Here is a 14284-nt window from a genome sequence, read left to right on the forward strand (position 1 = left end):
GAAAGATGACAAGTTTTAATATCATCAGTGATGGCAGAAGATAATATTTATAAGAAGGACCAGAAAATATAGGAACATAAGAATTTTGACCATTGTCCTAAGAGCATAGAAAGTTTTAAGAAAGAAAGTAATCTAGCATATAGTACATATTTGCTTGTAGTTTCCACTACTTTTCTTTCATGAGCTCTTCCCATTGCCTCATTAATTTCTTTCATGAACACTTCCCAATGCTTCCACATGAAACTCTGTTTTAGATTGTTCAAAAAAAAAAAAACTCTAGGTACAGCTTTTGTGCATTTGTATCTATTGATTTCCTCCTAAAAACAACCAAGTGTTTGACTTGCAATTGCACCTTTCTGAAAATACAAAATCACTACCACCCAAAAGCTGAACCTGTAAAAAATCTTCATAAAAATGTATTGTCAAATCTTCAGAGCACAGCTCAATAGTTGCTGCCTGGGGACTCAAAGAAAGAAGGAAGAAACCCAAGGGTTAGACGGAGCCACCTCTTACTAAGGGAACACAGGTGCTAGACACTCAGTATTCACTTTTATTTTTGGAAACAAATGTGGCATCAAGTTGTTTAATAGGATTTACTTCAATGTTCAATTACATATTTTGATTTCCATGTAGAGATTTAAATTAAGAGTAGTGATTTCTAAGAGGCATGCATTTACGAAAACAAATACTTCCATTTTTTTATCACTTTCAATTGCATGTTTTAATGTATTATTTTATAGTTAGATGGGTTCAAATTAGGGTGCAGAGGAAATAATTATAGTGTTTCTAAATGGAATGTTTTTGCATTTTATTTTTACGCTTTTGAACTTTAAATTATACTCTAGATTAGTGAAGAGAGACCTTTAAAACTGACTTGGTCTCATACGAAACTTTTAAGTTTAAGCCTGTCCTTCTTTGAAATGAAATAAAGTCTTTCATTTTAAGAATCAGAAAAAACTAAAGTTAATGAAAATGTACATAATTATGAATTTTAAAAAAGGTTTTATTTGTTTATATTCCATTGTTTGGATTTTAGAATTAAAAGGCAGCCCATTGCCAAAATGTTCCTAGTTAGCTTTAAAAATTCAAATAGATATCATTTGTTCTCTTTCTTTGAACCAAGGTCTCGGCTACATATACATTTAAAAAGTGAAGAAATAACTTTTATACACTCAAAATATATACCCTGCTTCTCCAGAGCAGAGTATCTAAGAATCATAGAGTGAGATGAGATTGCTACTTTCATTTTTTTCTAACTAAGGTTAAGACGAGCCTGTAAATTCATTATAGCCACCACCTAAGCCAAATTTAAATACCACAACCCCCAGAAGTATAAAGAAACACTATTCATCTGCTCAGATTCTTAACAAATTCATTTCTAATTTAAGTACATTTGCAATAAGGGCACTTTTTTCCCTGGAAAATGTATTACAATCTAGTGACTAAAAAAAAAAAAAGGACAACTGTTAATCAGTTTTATTTTTAATAGTATTCTCTTGGAAACATTACACTGGGCTAGTATTTTAAACCAATGTGACTCAATCTTAGAAAGTAGGTGGTAATTAATATTTATGCATATATATATATATAAATGGTCACTAAATTATATTTATAATATATATGCAAATGTTTATATATTTATTAGAATTATAAGTTATACTGTATAAATATACCTTATTTCTATTTCTCCAATACTCCTTCTAATATTTATTTTATAGGTATTATGGAATTTATTTTGTGTTTAATATTTTTAAGATATATTATACAGAAAACTGTCAAGTATATATTTTATTTAAAATTTTGGTTACATGATTAGGAAGAAAGTTTCAAATATCTGCTTATACAACTGCAAAGCAAGAATACAGACATTTTATCTCTTGATTTTACATCTGGAACCACTGAAAAGCATGAGGATTTTGAATCAATGTATATTTTCAGATTAAATAGTATTTAACCTCTGAAGAAAAAAATATTTTTCCAGGCCAAGTGTAAATTGCATAGCTTTTCAATTGCAATACAAGTTCTATGATTAGATTTAGTATAAAATCAAGTTTCAATTTAAAAGCCAGCTGTAAATATATATGTACAAAATTGCATATGTATTATGTTTAACAGTCTTAGAAATAGCTTTCAGAAACTATCAAAGCTTTGAAAATTCCATTTAACCCAGAATATCTGCTTTGGCCCAACAAACATGTTAAAATGTTACTCTCTCTACCTCATTTTTAGTATTCTCCATCTCACCCAGCTAAGATTTCATCATCTAAATACAGCAAATATGTTATACTTTACCACAACTGTAGTTTTACACAAAATTCAAACAGAAAGAGAAATTAAATAAAAAGCTGGAACACCTTATCTTATCCTAATACATGTTTAGCCGACTGATGTATTTCTTGAAGGTGCAATTTCTTTGAACCCCATGATGGTTAGTTTTAAGTATCTCGGATGTTGAGTTTCATACTTTTTCCTTGCCTTCTGTCCCATGTAGTGATATGGAAAAAGAAATTCCACTATTTTTTTCAATAAGTAAAAGACTAAAAATACTTGATATAAGAATCTTGTATATTTGACCACTATTTAATGGAGTCACAGATATACACTTATTTATCTTACACAGTTATTCAGGAAAACTTAAATTCAGACTTGTTCTCCATTGCTATACAATCCAATTAAAATATGTGTGCAGGAGTTCCTGTCATGGTTCAGTGGTTAATCAATCTGACTAGGAACCATGAGGTTGCAGGTTTGATCCCTGGCCTCGCTCAGTGGGTTAAGGATCCGGTGTTGTTGTGAGCTGTGGTGTAGGTCCCAGATGTGGCTTGGATCTGGCATTGCTGTGGCTGTGGCGTAGGCCGGCACCTATAGCTCTGATTAGACCCTTAGCTTGGGAACAGGTGTGGCCCTAGAAAAGGCAAAAAGACAAAAAAGAAAAAACAACGACAACAAAAGTAAAATAAAATATGTGTGCAGCTGAAATAGATATGCTGATTTAGAAAATGTGGGCTTAAATTATCTTTTTGGTAAATGTGAGAATAATATACACAGACACACCTTTATTATGCCATAGATGTTTAATTTAAATGATGTTTCCTGTCCAATTTTTTAGTCATTCTGGAATATCACTACTTTTCTCATTCTAATTCCCATCAATCTCTCCAACACAATCTCTCTCACACAAGTCATTCTATCTGGTATCTAATGATCTAAAAACAAACATAGATAGGCAGTGGTAGCCACTGTTTAAGCAAAATATTCAATAAATCATTTTCTAATGACACTATACTAAGGAAAGTATTTTATAAATGATTTTAATAATGAATTTTTCAATGTAGAGTTTTGTTAAATCATACTACATAGCAACTGGTTTATCCCAAGTACAGAGTTCAGTGTGACAGAGTAGAATATGGAAATAACACAACACAAATATAATCCCCCTGTACACACTGCTGGATTTAATTTTAGTCATCCTCTTTGAACTGCCATAGGAGAATAAAAGGTAGGCCCTGAAGCTGGAAGTAGGCTGAAATGCAAATATTTCAGAACTTTATATTGAACATGACTGGTTCATCCTTACTGGAAACAGCTAAGAAATACGTGAAAGCAGGGTTACTTGTTGCAAGTTGAAACTCATTATTGGCAAGCATCATTCCTGATTTATCGTAACAAAATCACACTAATTAAGCCAAGGTCTTAGGTTCCAGTGAGAGAGTCAGAATCCTGAAGTCTCCTAGTTACAGCTTTATCTGTCTTTCTGCAAATATTTATTCTTAGTCAGAAGAGTAACTACGCGTAAGTATGGGAATGAAATAATGCAGGCCCATTACCAGCACTTGGTAAATGATGCAAATTCCATGTCCTGTGGAGGGTGGTTGAAAAAGCAACCTTCTCATATATGAAAAATCTATCTATCTAGAGGATGATAGTTCCATGGCATTATAAAATATTAATTATCAACAAAAAGACAACTTAAGAATGGGACATTTTCTTTGGTAAAGAAAAATTAACTACATGATTTCTACAAAGAATGCTAGAGCTTTATTTTTAAAAGTAGATGGTTTTATACGGCACTATTTCTTTCTTTTTTTTTTTTTTTTTCCCTGGCTGAGCCCACATATGTGGAAGTTCCTCCACCAGGGATCAAATCCACGCCACAGCAGCAACCTAAACCACTTTAGTGACAACATGAGATCTTTAACCCACTGCACCGTAAGGGAAACCCCAGCACTATTTCTTATATATTCAAAAAAGTTCCTATAGTTCTGTCAAATACACAATAAAAGCATATTTTTTTGTCAAAATTTGTTGCATTTCCATTGTGGAATATTATTACTCATTTTCTGAGAGTAAATACCTTTAAAAATCTTTTTTGCTTTAAAAGACTATACTTTTAGGCTATACTTTTTTAAAGTCATTGCCCTTTGCTATCAATAACAGAATACTAATGCTGTTCTTTGAAAAGATATTTTAATGTATCAATTTATTTTACAGTAATAAAAAGACATATAATCATTTAAGATTTAAGGCTTCTAGAATGCAGCATACAGAGGTCCAATGAATTACTGAAATTGTTAATATTCCAGGTCAGTGGATCACTGCTAAGTGTATATATCTCTGTCTTCCTTCCTAACATACACATTTTCCAAAACTATTTGCAACTAAATTCAAGCTACAAATTAAAAGTGATTACTTATTAAAGCAATGGTTGAAGATAGGAATTCTGTATCTGTACTACATTATACATCACACTACTTTATACTTAGTTGACATTTAAAACTTATGTGTTTAGAGTGAATATATAAAACAGATAAATTTAAAGTATAAAAGCTAGCAGGTCAGGTACCTTGTTAGAAGCTCTGAGTTACTGAGTGCCAGCAGTAGAAAGGAAGACCAATGGAATGACAATGGAGAGAAAACTCAAGAATTTTAATGACGGTGAAAGGTCTAATAGTTCATTCACATTACTTGCTGTATTTTATCTTGTTTTAGAGAGTTCACAAAGTGTAAGACAATAGCACAAAATCTGTGATTTTTATGCTTTGCTGTTTTCTATTATAAGTCTTAACCTTGTGACGGTGATAAAGCACATAGTAAATACGTTTTAGGGCCTTTTTCTAGCCAACTATGCAGTGTCTCAGGGGGCTAATGTTAAATATTGCCAACTAGATTTTTTTTTTCCCGAAAAGAAATATAAAAACTTGAGTTTACAACAAAGTTGGGTTAAAAGGTATGTAGAGATAAGCATCAAGGTTGACATACTAAAAGCATCTTGAAAGAATGCATTTCAAAGTATTTCAATAAAATATATCTAACAAAGATTAAGTAAGTATCTATAAAACATTTTAGTTTTGCTTTTTTTTTTTTGGTTATATGTAAGCACATCTTTAATTCAATTTCAAAGGTCACTTTTGCTTTTTTCTTAAGATCTTGGGAAATAGACTAGATGGGTATTTTACCAATAATAAAAAAAAAATAACCCTACATAGTTTAAGGGAAAAAAAAGGGGGGAAATCACTTCAAAGTTACTATCAAGTTCTAAGAGTACCTTATGGACCCAGAGGCTGGAATGCAACCATTCCTCAGAAGCTGAGTGAAACGTGGAAGTGAGGGGCTCCCCCATTATCAATTTGGGGTGAATGGTCTCTTTCTCTAGTCTCTATGTCTGTTGCAGTGTACTGCATCCATTCAGCTGTCTGTATAACTCTCTCTGACCTTTAAGTCACAAGAAAAATAGCTAGTAACCAAGTGGTCAAGAAGATAACTGTTACAGAAATGGAATGTTCTTAGTTATAATTCCAAATCCTAAGCCTGTGTCTTATAGTCACATATCTGACCTGTGGAGGTGTCACACTGAAATAACATGAAGTGGGTCCCTCATATTCACCTAGAGAACATACCATAAGTGAAACAGTGATTTAAGAGTGTTATTAAGTATTAGGAAAGATACTTATTTGTCCATTCAACAAATCCTTAATAAAAACCTACTATATTTAAGACACTGTTCTAGACGCTGACCATTCAGATAGTGAACGAGGTAATAAACAAAGTATTTAGTTAACATGTACTCATGAATCATAGAAATTAGAGTGATTTCATACAAAACAAACAATTACAGTAGTACAGTCTTGCAAATTAGAGATGAAAATATATTTTTAAAACAAAAATAATTTCTTAAGCTCTTATAGACAGAAATAAATTTCAAAAGGAAATGTAAGATCCCTATCTATGATGTCTCTCTGAATAAATTATAGGCATGAGTTATTCTTAGAGGAAGGGAAATTGCATACCTCTATAAGAAGTGACTCAATGAATTACAATTACATATATACGAGGCCCATACAATCCATAGGATGAATTTTTTGTTTTTTTGTTTTTGTTTCTTTGTCTTTTTGCCTTTTCTAGGGCTGCTTCCCATGGCATATGGAGGTTCCCAGGCTAGGGGTCTAATCGGAGCTATAGCTGCCGGCCTAGGCCAGAGCCACAGCAACGCCAGATCTGAGCCCCGTCTGCAACCTACACCACAGTTCATGGCAACATCGAATCCTTAACCCAATGAGCAAGGAGCCAGGGATCAAACCCGCAACCTCATGGTTCCTAGTCGGATTTGTTAACCACTGTGCCACAACGGGAACTCCAGGATGAGTTATTTAAAGTTCATTATTCACTCATACAATTCAAAACTTATCAGAAATAATAGCATAATGTAAAATAACTAGATATCCTTTATATGAACTCTACTTATTACAACGTGCCAATATTGAACAGATCAGGTACTTTGGAGGGAAGCTTCTACGAATACATATGAACCATAATTCAGTTATCAGCAGGAGTAACATTTTATATTAAATGGAGAACTTGTAGCATATTCTAAGGTATAGTTAGAAATAATGGCTCAGCCAATGCAGTAATATAAAGATCTCAGCTGTGATAGCTTTTAGGGCTCAATAATAAAAAATAACTATGCTATGACACTGAACTCATCAAAAAAACAGAGAGTGGGGCACCCAGAGAGTTCTCTCCTAGGACCATTTCTTGGGCCAACTCTTTTCAATGTCCCTTGACTTTTGTATCTAATCCCTAGATACTAACTTGTCACTTGAGTGCTGATGTCTCCTAGATATCTATCTACAGTATAAGGCTCTCTACCTCTCCGACTTAATACTTTATTCCACCCCCAAATTAATCTTCATACACACTACACTCTGGGTTCCATGAGGGCGAGAACAACGTTTGACCTATTTGTATGAAGTGTCTAGAATCTAAAGCAATAACACTAGGTATACATTTATTAACTCTGATTTAGGACCTTCTTTCTAAGCCTTGACTTATTACTCCCACTGGGACGCCCTTCCACTTATCTACCTTGTGAGCCCCTATTCATTTTCTTATGATTCAACCCAAGCAAATCTTTGATGAAATCTTTTTTCCTGAATTCTTCAGAATTAACCATCCTTTTTTTTTGCCCAGCACCCATGCTTACCATTAACATAAGGCCATACCTTCATTCTGATTCTGGCTTATGTTTTAGCAATTATAAAATTTTATATTTTCATATATATATATAATATACATACATATATACCCACATTCATATATATAGTAAGTATTCATTACACATTTATAACCCTCTACAAGATTACAAGATTGCTGAAGAACAATAGATTACTTGCTATTGTATTCTTAGCTAAGACTATTTGTTGCATGAATGAATATATGTCACAATTAGAAATGAGTATTTTCCAAAGTAACAAAAGATAAGTGAAACAAAAAGATGTCATTAGTAAGCCAAAAACAAAACCTATTATAGTTATATCTAAATAAATTATTAAAATTGAGATATATGTATGGGTTAGTACAAACTTTATATCAATTTTTAGAGATGTTTCTTAGGGACAAAGAAATACTTTTTTAAATAAACTTATTTCTTCCTCCAAATAGAAACTTTGGTCCTCTTTCTTTTTTCTTTCCCAAATCCGTTCATTCTATTAACTTACTGTTTACTTCAAAATAGTTACTAAAGTGTAGAATATCCAACAGTATAGACCCTGTGGCTCAAAGATCTACATGCTACTTTATAATTCCAAACAAATTTCTAATGTTTCTGTTAATCTAATCTAATATTCCTAATAATCTAAGACTTTCTTTCCTATTACTTTTAAGAGCTTAAGAATAAAATTATAAAAAATAACCAAGACCATCTTATTTATTTTGAAGACTGTCACAGTACTAGTGTTATTTTTTTGTTAAACCAGTGAAATCTAGCTCCATGTAGAGCAAAGCAAACATATGAAGAAAAATAAAGACCTTAAAAAGACTGCCTTTTAAATTTTATCATATATTATTCTGTTCTAATAGACTATTTAACCTATTTCTCATTTCAGAATTCATCTCCTAGTTTTCCTTTTCTACAGAATCATTTTGTTTCTTGGCATTTCTAACTAAATCTACACATCAGCTCATATACCACCAAGTTTTTACTTTTATGTTGAAGAATAAAGTCTATCTGAAAACAATCAATCGAAACAGGTTAGAATTTTGCAAACAAATTTTAATAATACTCAGATGCACTAATTTTAAGAAGTTATTTTAGGATAGCTTGTATGTGTTCCTTGAAAAAATAGTCCAAAAATCGAAAAAAAAAAAAGTGCTATGTTCTTTTTAGATCTTCTCATTCTCAGATTTAAATAAGTTTTACTATCTACTCAATGAAAAATGGTGTCATAATTAAACATCATAGTTAACGATGACAAATGACATAACTCATAGAATTAGAATTCTGTCAACCAAGCAATAAACAACCAAGCAATAAAATATGAAAACACCTTAATTCCCTATATCGACACTACTATGATAATCATTTTAAAAGCAGATATCATAAACCTCATAGTGTCATTTAGGTTTTGAGGTGGTATATTTTGAAATTATCATTTCTAGACATTTTTATTATATTCAAAGTACTTAAAAATCGGAGTTCCCGTTGTGGCACAGCAGAAACGAATCTGACCAGGAGCCATGAGGTTGCGGGTTCGATCACTGGCCTCATTCAGTGGGTTAAGAATCCGGCATTGCCATGAGCTGTGGTCTAGCTCACAGGTGCGGCTCGGATCTGGCATGCTGCGGCTCTGGCATAGGCCAGCAGCAACAGCTCCAATTAGACCCCTAGCCTGGGAATCTCCATATGCCATGGGAAGTGGCCCTAGAAAAGACAAAAAGACAAAAAAAAAAAAAAAAAAAAAAAAGGACTTAAAAAAATCACTGTATTTTTACTACTTATCTCAGTATAGAATTACTAAAATTACTATAGTTCCCTAAATAATTCACTACTACTAACAGTTTAATGTATCAGTATTCAATACATTATTTACATCTTTATTTATATAAGACAGCCCTTCTAAGAAGTGTCTAAACATTCTTGAAAACAAGATCAAATATATTCTAGGGAGGCTATTATTTAAAATGTATCCTATTAATTTTCTGTATGAAGAATAAGTTATTAGTGGTACAAAATACCACATCCCCATCTCACTTTGTCAAATTCCATCTGAAGTTCAGATTTTCCTATGCTTAATCTGGTTAAAGCAAAACTTAAGAAGCTGTAGGCATTATGTACTAATAACAACTTGAACAGAGTAATTTTAAATGAGAGCCTAATCAAGTTTGTAAAAGGACTCATGGTCTCTGGGTGTCTCCTATACACACATTTGCATTTATACACATGCATATGTTGACTTTGATAATCACTTGTGATTTCCTATGAGTCTACTCAATAATTTGTTGGTTTTCAAAAACAGATGTCATTTTTCTTTTAAAATTAACAGTATTAGTCTCATTATGGTAATATGAAATAGGTTAAAAATTCCAAAGTAACAGAAATGGGCAGAAAAGGAGACTAGTAGCTCAAGTTTCCAATTCTTATCTGATTGGTCCTCAGGAGAGTCTGACTCTCCTACTCCACAGCCTCAAGTTTTCCTCTCACCTACAAATCAGAAAAAGACACACTTGCAAGAAACCATGTACTATACATACCCTGACAGATTCTTTTATCTATCTTAGGGCAACAGTAACTGTTCTCAACTTGGGGTGTCAATCATGATGACATTGTTTATCTTGTCCTTTTCCTGGGTGTGCCCTGACTTCTCTTGTCTCCCACCTACAGCCTACAGTCATGATCCCTGCCAGGCAGGGCAGAAGAACACAGTCATCAAGTACAAGAAGCTGGTCTTTATGCATTGTGACACCACTGTCCATTCACGAAGTAGAGAAGAAAAAGAAAGAGACAGCTTTACCCGAAGAAAGGAGAGGTCCCGGTTGTGCTCAATGCTGGTTATCTCCAGGTTGCCCATGACTACCTCACAGTTCTCATAGTATTTTCGCAAGGCTCGGTACTGCTGCTCCAGGTCAGAGAGAGAGCTCAGCTTATTCTCTGTTCCTGCGCACACTGCCAAGACAAGGAGAAACATGGGAAGTTATATAAACTTTATATGACATGCACAAGGGCAGTATTTCCTCAACTCTCTTCCACGCCAATCAATTCCAATTCCCTGAACTAAAACATTTCGAATGTCATTAAGACCGATAATGGGAGTTTCTGTAGTGGTCAGCAGGTAATGAACCCAGCCAGCACCCATGAGGATGCAGGTTCCATCCCTGGCATTGTTCAGTGGGTTAAGGATCTGGTATTGCAGTGAGCTGTTGCGTAGGTCACAGATGTGGTTCAGATCCAGCATTGCTGTGGCTGTGGCATAGGCCAGTGGCTACAGCTCTGATTGGACCCCTAGCCTGGGAATCTCCATATGCCGCGGGTATGGCCCTAAAAAAAAGACCCATAATGACACACTGATAAATATTTTTGTTTCTGGTTTTACTGAATTATAGTTACATAGAATACTATGTAAGGTAAGGTGTACACATATGATTTTTGTATACTATGCACTGCAAAATGATTATCATCATAGCATTATTTAACACCATCATCATGTCACATAATTACCATTGTTTTTTGGCTTGAGGAAATTTAAGATTTACTTTTATAGCAACTTTCAAGTATATAATACAGTATTGTTAACCATAATCACCATGTTGTACATCAGATCCCCAGAAGTTGTTTTTCTTACAGCTAAAAGTTTGTATTCTTTGACCAACATCTCCCCACTTCCTCGGTCCTGGTAACCACCATTCTTCCCTCCGTGTCTGTGAGTTCAGCATTTTTACATTCTGCACATAACTGACATCATACATTTACACTTATAGATTGCATGTACTAAGCACAGAGAGTAAGAAGGCATAGGTCCATAGAAAATATGGCAAGGAGATAAAATAGTCACATTTGCTGTGAGATATAAAGCAAGTAAATACATTTAACTTCATTCAAATAGATTTTCTTTTGGACTTAGTGTTTATTCATTTTCTACATATGTATACATAAGTCAAAACCAAAAAATGATCAAAGTAAACAAGTAACAGTTTTGTTTTAAAAGTGATATTTTTGTATTACTAAGTAAGCCTTCCCTGCCCCTGCCCCCACAACTCTCACAGCATTTGGAATTCCCTAGGCAAGGAGAGAACCCATGATGTAGCTGTAGCCAGAGCCAGAGCCAGAGCCAGAGCTATAGTGACAATGCCAGATCCTTAACCCGCTGAGCCGCAAGGAACTCCAAAGTAAATTTTCATATTCAGTAAATTTTCTACAAAATTAAAACATGTGCCTTTAAGCCCTCAAGAACACAACTTTTAAAATGCAAACATTAAACAACTTAGTTTGGATATACATATACTACAAACAGAATACATAATGAAACATATTGGTATCAACCAGTTCATTGTATATTCACCAGTATTCTGAGGTATAATGGACTGTTAATAAATGATTTCAATTTGCCATCTTTGGGAGAATGGTTCTTGAGTCTGTACATATATGAGTTCAAGAGAATACATGCATGTGCGTTTTTTAGGTTATGTGTATATATATCTTTCCTGTCTTTCAGAAGTCTGAATTTTAGTTATTACTTCTCATGGTTTGCAGCTGCCTGAACAATTCAATGCACCAACTCTACCATTTAATGCTCAAAATCTAATCTTCAATAGACTGAAAAACTCTATTATGAATCTTGCAATAATAGTGTGTAAAGTTAAAAAAAAAGTATTGTGGACCAAATTTCTTTAAGTTATATAATATACATCAAATTTAAGACAAGATATAAAGTGCAAACTCTGAAGACACTAGAAATGAAGCTTAGTAATTATGTTGTATATACATTGGTGTCTCATGTCTAAGACATGATCCCTGATGTGTTAAAATGTTAAAAATAACTTCCACACTTAGGGTTCTATCAGCTTATCACCCTGATGTTCCTCAGACACCATACTGGAACTCATTTGTTGCCCTCAAGGATGCAGTTTTGTTTTTTTTTTTTTTTTGAATTTTTTTTTTTTCCCACTGTACAGCAAGGGGGTCAGGTTATCCTTACATGTATACATTACAATTACATTTTTTCCCCCACCCTTTCTTCTGTTGCAACATGAGTATCTAGACAAAGTTCTCAATGCTATTCAGCAGGATCTCCTTGTAAATCTATTCTAAGTTGTGTCTGATAAGCCCAAGCTCCTGATCCCTCCCACTCCCTCCCCCTCCCATCAGGCAGCCACAAGTCTCTTCTCCAAGTCCATGATTTTCTTTTCTGAGGAGATGTTCATTTGTGCTGGATATTAGATTCCAGTTATAAGTGATATCATATGGTATTTGTCTTTGTCTTTCTGGCTCATTTCACTCAGTATGAGATTCTCTAGCTCCATCCATGTTGCTGCAAATGGCATTATGTCATTCTTTTTTATGGCTGAGTAGTATTCCATTGTGTATATATGCCACATCTAAGTTTTTGTGGTGATAAAGATGGATGCAAAGAAACCTAGAATCCTCAATATTCTTCTCTTCCTCCTGCACAGTAACAGACCATACAATTTTAGCTGGGCATGTAGTCACCCCAAACAGAGATTACATTTCTCTGCCCCTCTTGGAAGGTAAATTTTGCAAGGAACCAAGTTCTGACATGTTGTATGACACTTTCCCAAAACTTTATTTAAAACATGGGTGACATTGCCTCCTTTTTTCCTCACGCCTTCTTCCAATCTGATTGCTAAAATTTGAACCACCATTCCGGAGCAGAAGACTTAGGGACAAACCCTAGAAACTGGCTGAGAAATGAGCTAAAAGGAACTAGGATTTTCAAACAAACTTACTCACATATTTATCGATGATATTTATTACCATTATCAAGATAATAGTGAATGTTGGTCTTAGCTTCTAAAATATTAGACTTAGGAAGGATTAAATTCTAATTAAGTTATATACTTTTGACCTTAAGTAATTTTAACTATTCTGTTTGGTTTTTTAACTGAATTTATTCCAATCTTAAAAAAGCTACAAAACCATTCATGATTATCTGAACATTTTACTCATTCTGGAGAAGTTCCCCTTATTACCAAAATCAAGCAAACACAATGAAAAAATAACTTTATATTGTTAAGTACAGTAATATTCAGCACAAGAGGGAGAACAAGAACAACTGATTCCTATATATGATCCTTATCCATGAAGATCAAAGTCCTGTTTTTTTTCAATATACTCTATACTCTCTAAAAAACACCCTTAATCCATGATCTTTATTACATTGCTCACAGCAACCTTATAACTTGTAAAGTGTCTGTTGAGAAAAGGTACTATAATATGGGTTTATGAAATACAGATTTCAATTATTTTAAATTCCAAGGAGGACATGCTTATATTTAATGCAACTACTGATGGGATAATTAAGCATCGATTAATAAACTTGTTGCACCATTTCTAAAATATACATAGTGCCACATTGCAATTTATGTATAGCTTATGTTGTGCAAGTTTCTTTCAGATGGAAATAAAAGCTATATTTTGATATCAATATATAAACATCTAAATGAAAGGTTTCTAAAATATTTAGTGTATTCTGACCTTTTCTATTAAACAAATTTTGGGAGAAAGTCTATTAACATAATTGTAATACTTAACTCTTTTTGCATGTTTGTCATTCTGCATACATGAAAAGAATATGTAATATGAAAGTATTACTAATTACTATTACAATAATATGGTTTTTAAGAAACTTACAAAAGTTCTTTGAAGACAGTGCAATATATGAATCATTATTTTGTATCTGCTGAGCTATATAATACAGGGCTTTGCAAACAAATTTCATCTAATATCAATTTAACTGTCATCAAAAGTGATAATTTGTATTTAGAACATGACCTT

General features: G+C 33.3%; 1 protein-coding gene across 6 annotated transcripts in view; it reads right to left on the reverse strand.

Moving 5' to 3' along the window:
- Positions 1-14284, reverse strand: part of ERBB4 (erb-b2 receptor tyrosine kinase 4) — a 1134420-nt gene that overhangs the window by 721283 nt on the left and 398853 nt on the right. For all 6 annotated transcript variants that reach the window (XM_084998988.1, XM_084998989.1, XM_021075968.2 and 3 more), the window contains exon 2: positions 10287-10438. In XM_084998988.1, the coding sequence (XP_084855114.1) occupies positions 10287-10438 (152 nt within the window). The remainder of the gene's footprint in view (positions 1-10286; positions 10439-14284) is intronic.

The sequence above is a fragment of the Sus scrofa genome, chromosome 15 (assembly GCF_054392235.1).
Source record: "Sus scrofa isolate SSC_HxYL_T2T_F1_AM1 chromosome 15, Sscrofa_HxYL_maternal_Yorkshire_Landrace_v2.0, whole genome shotgun sequence".
NCBI classification, from domain to species: domain Eukaryota; kingdom Metazoa; phylum Chordata; class Mammalia; order Artiodactyla; family Suidae; genus Sus; species Sus scrofa.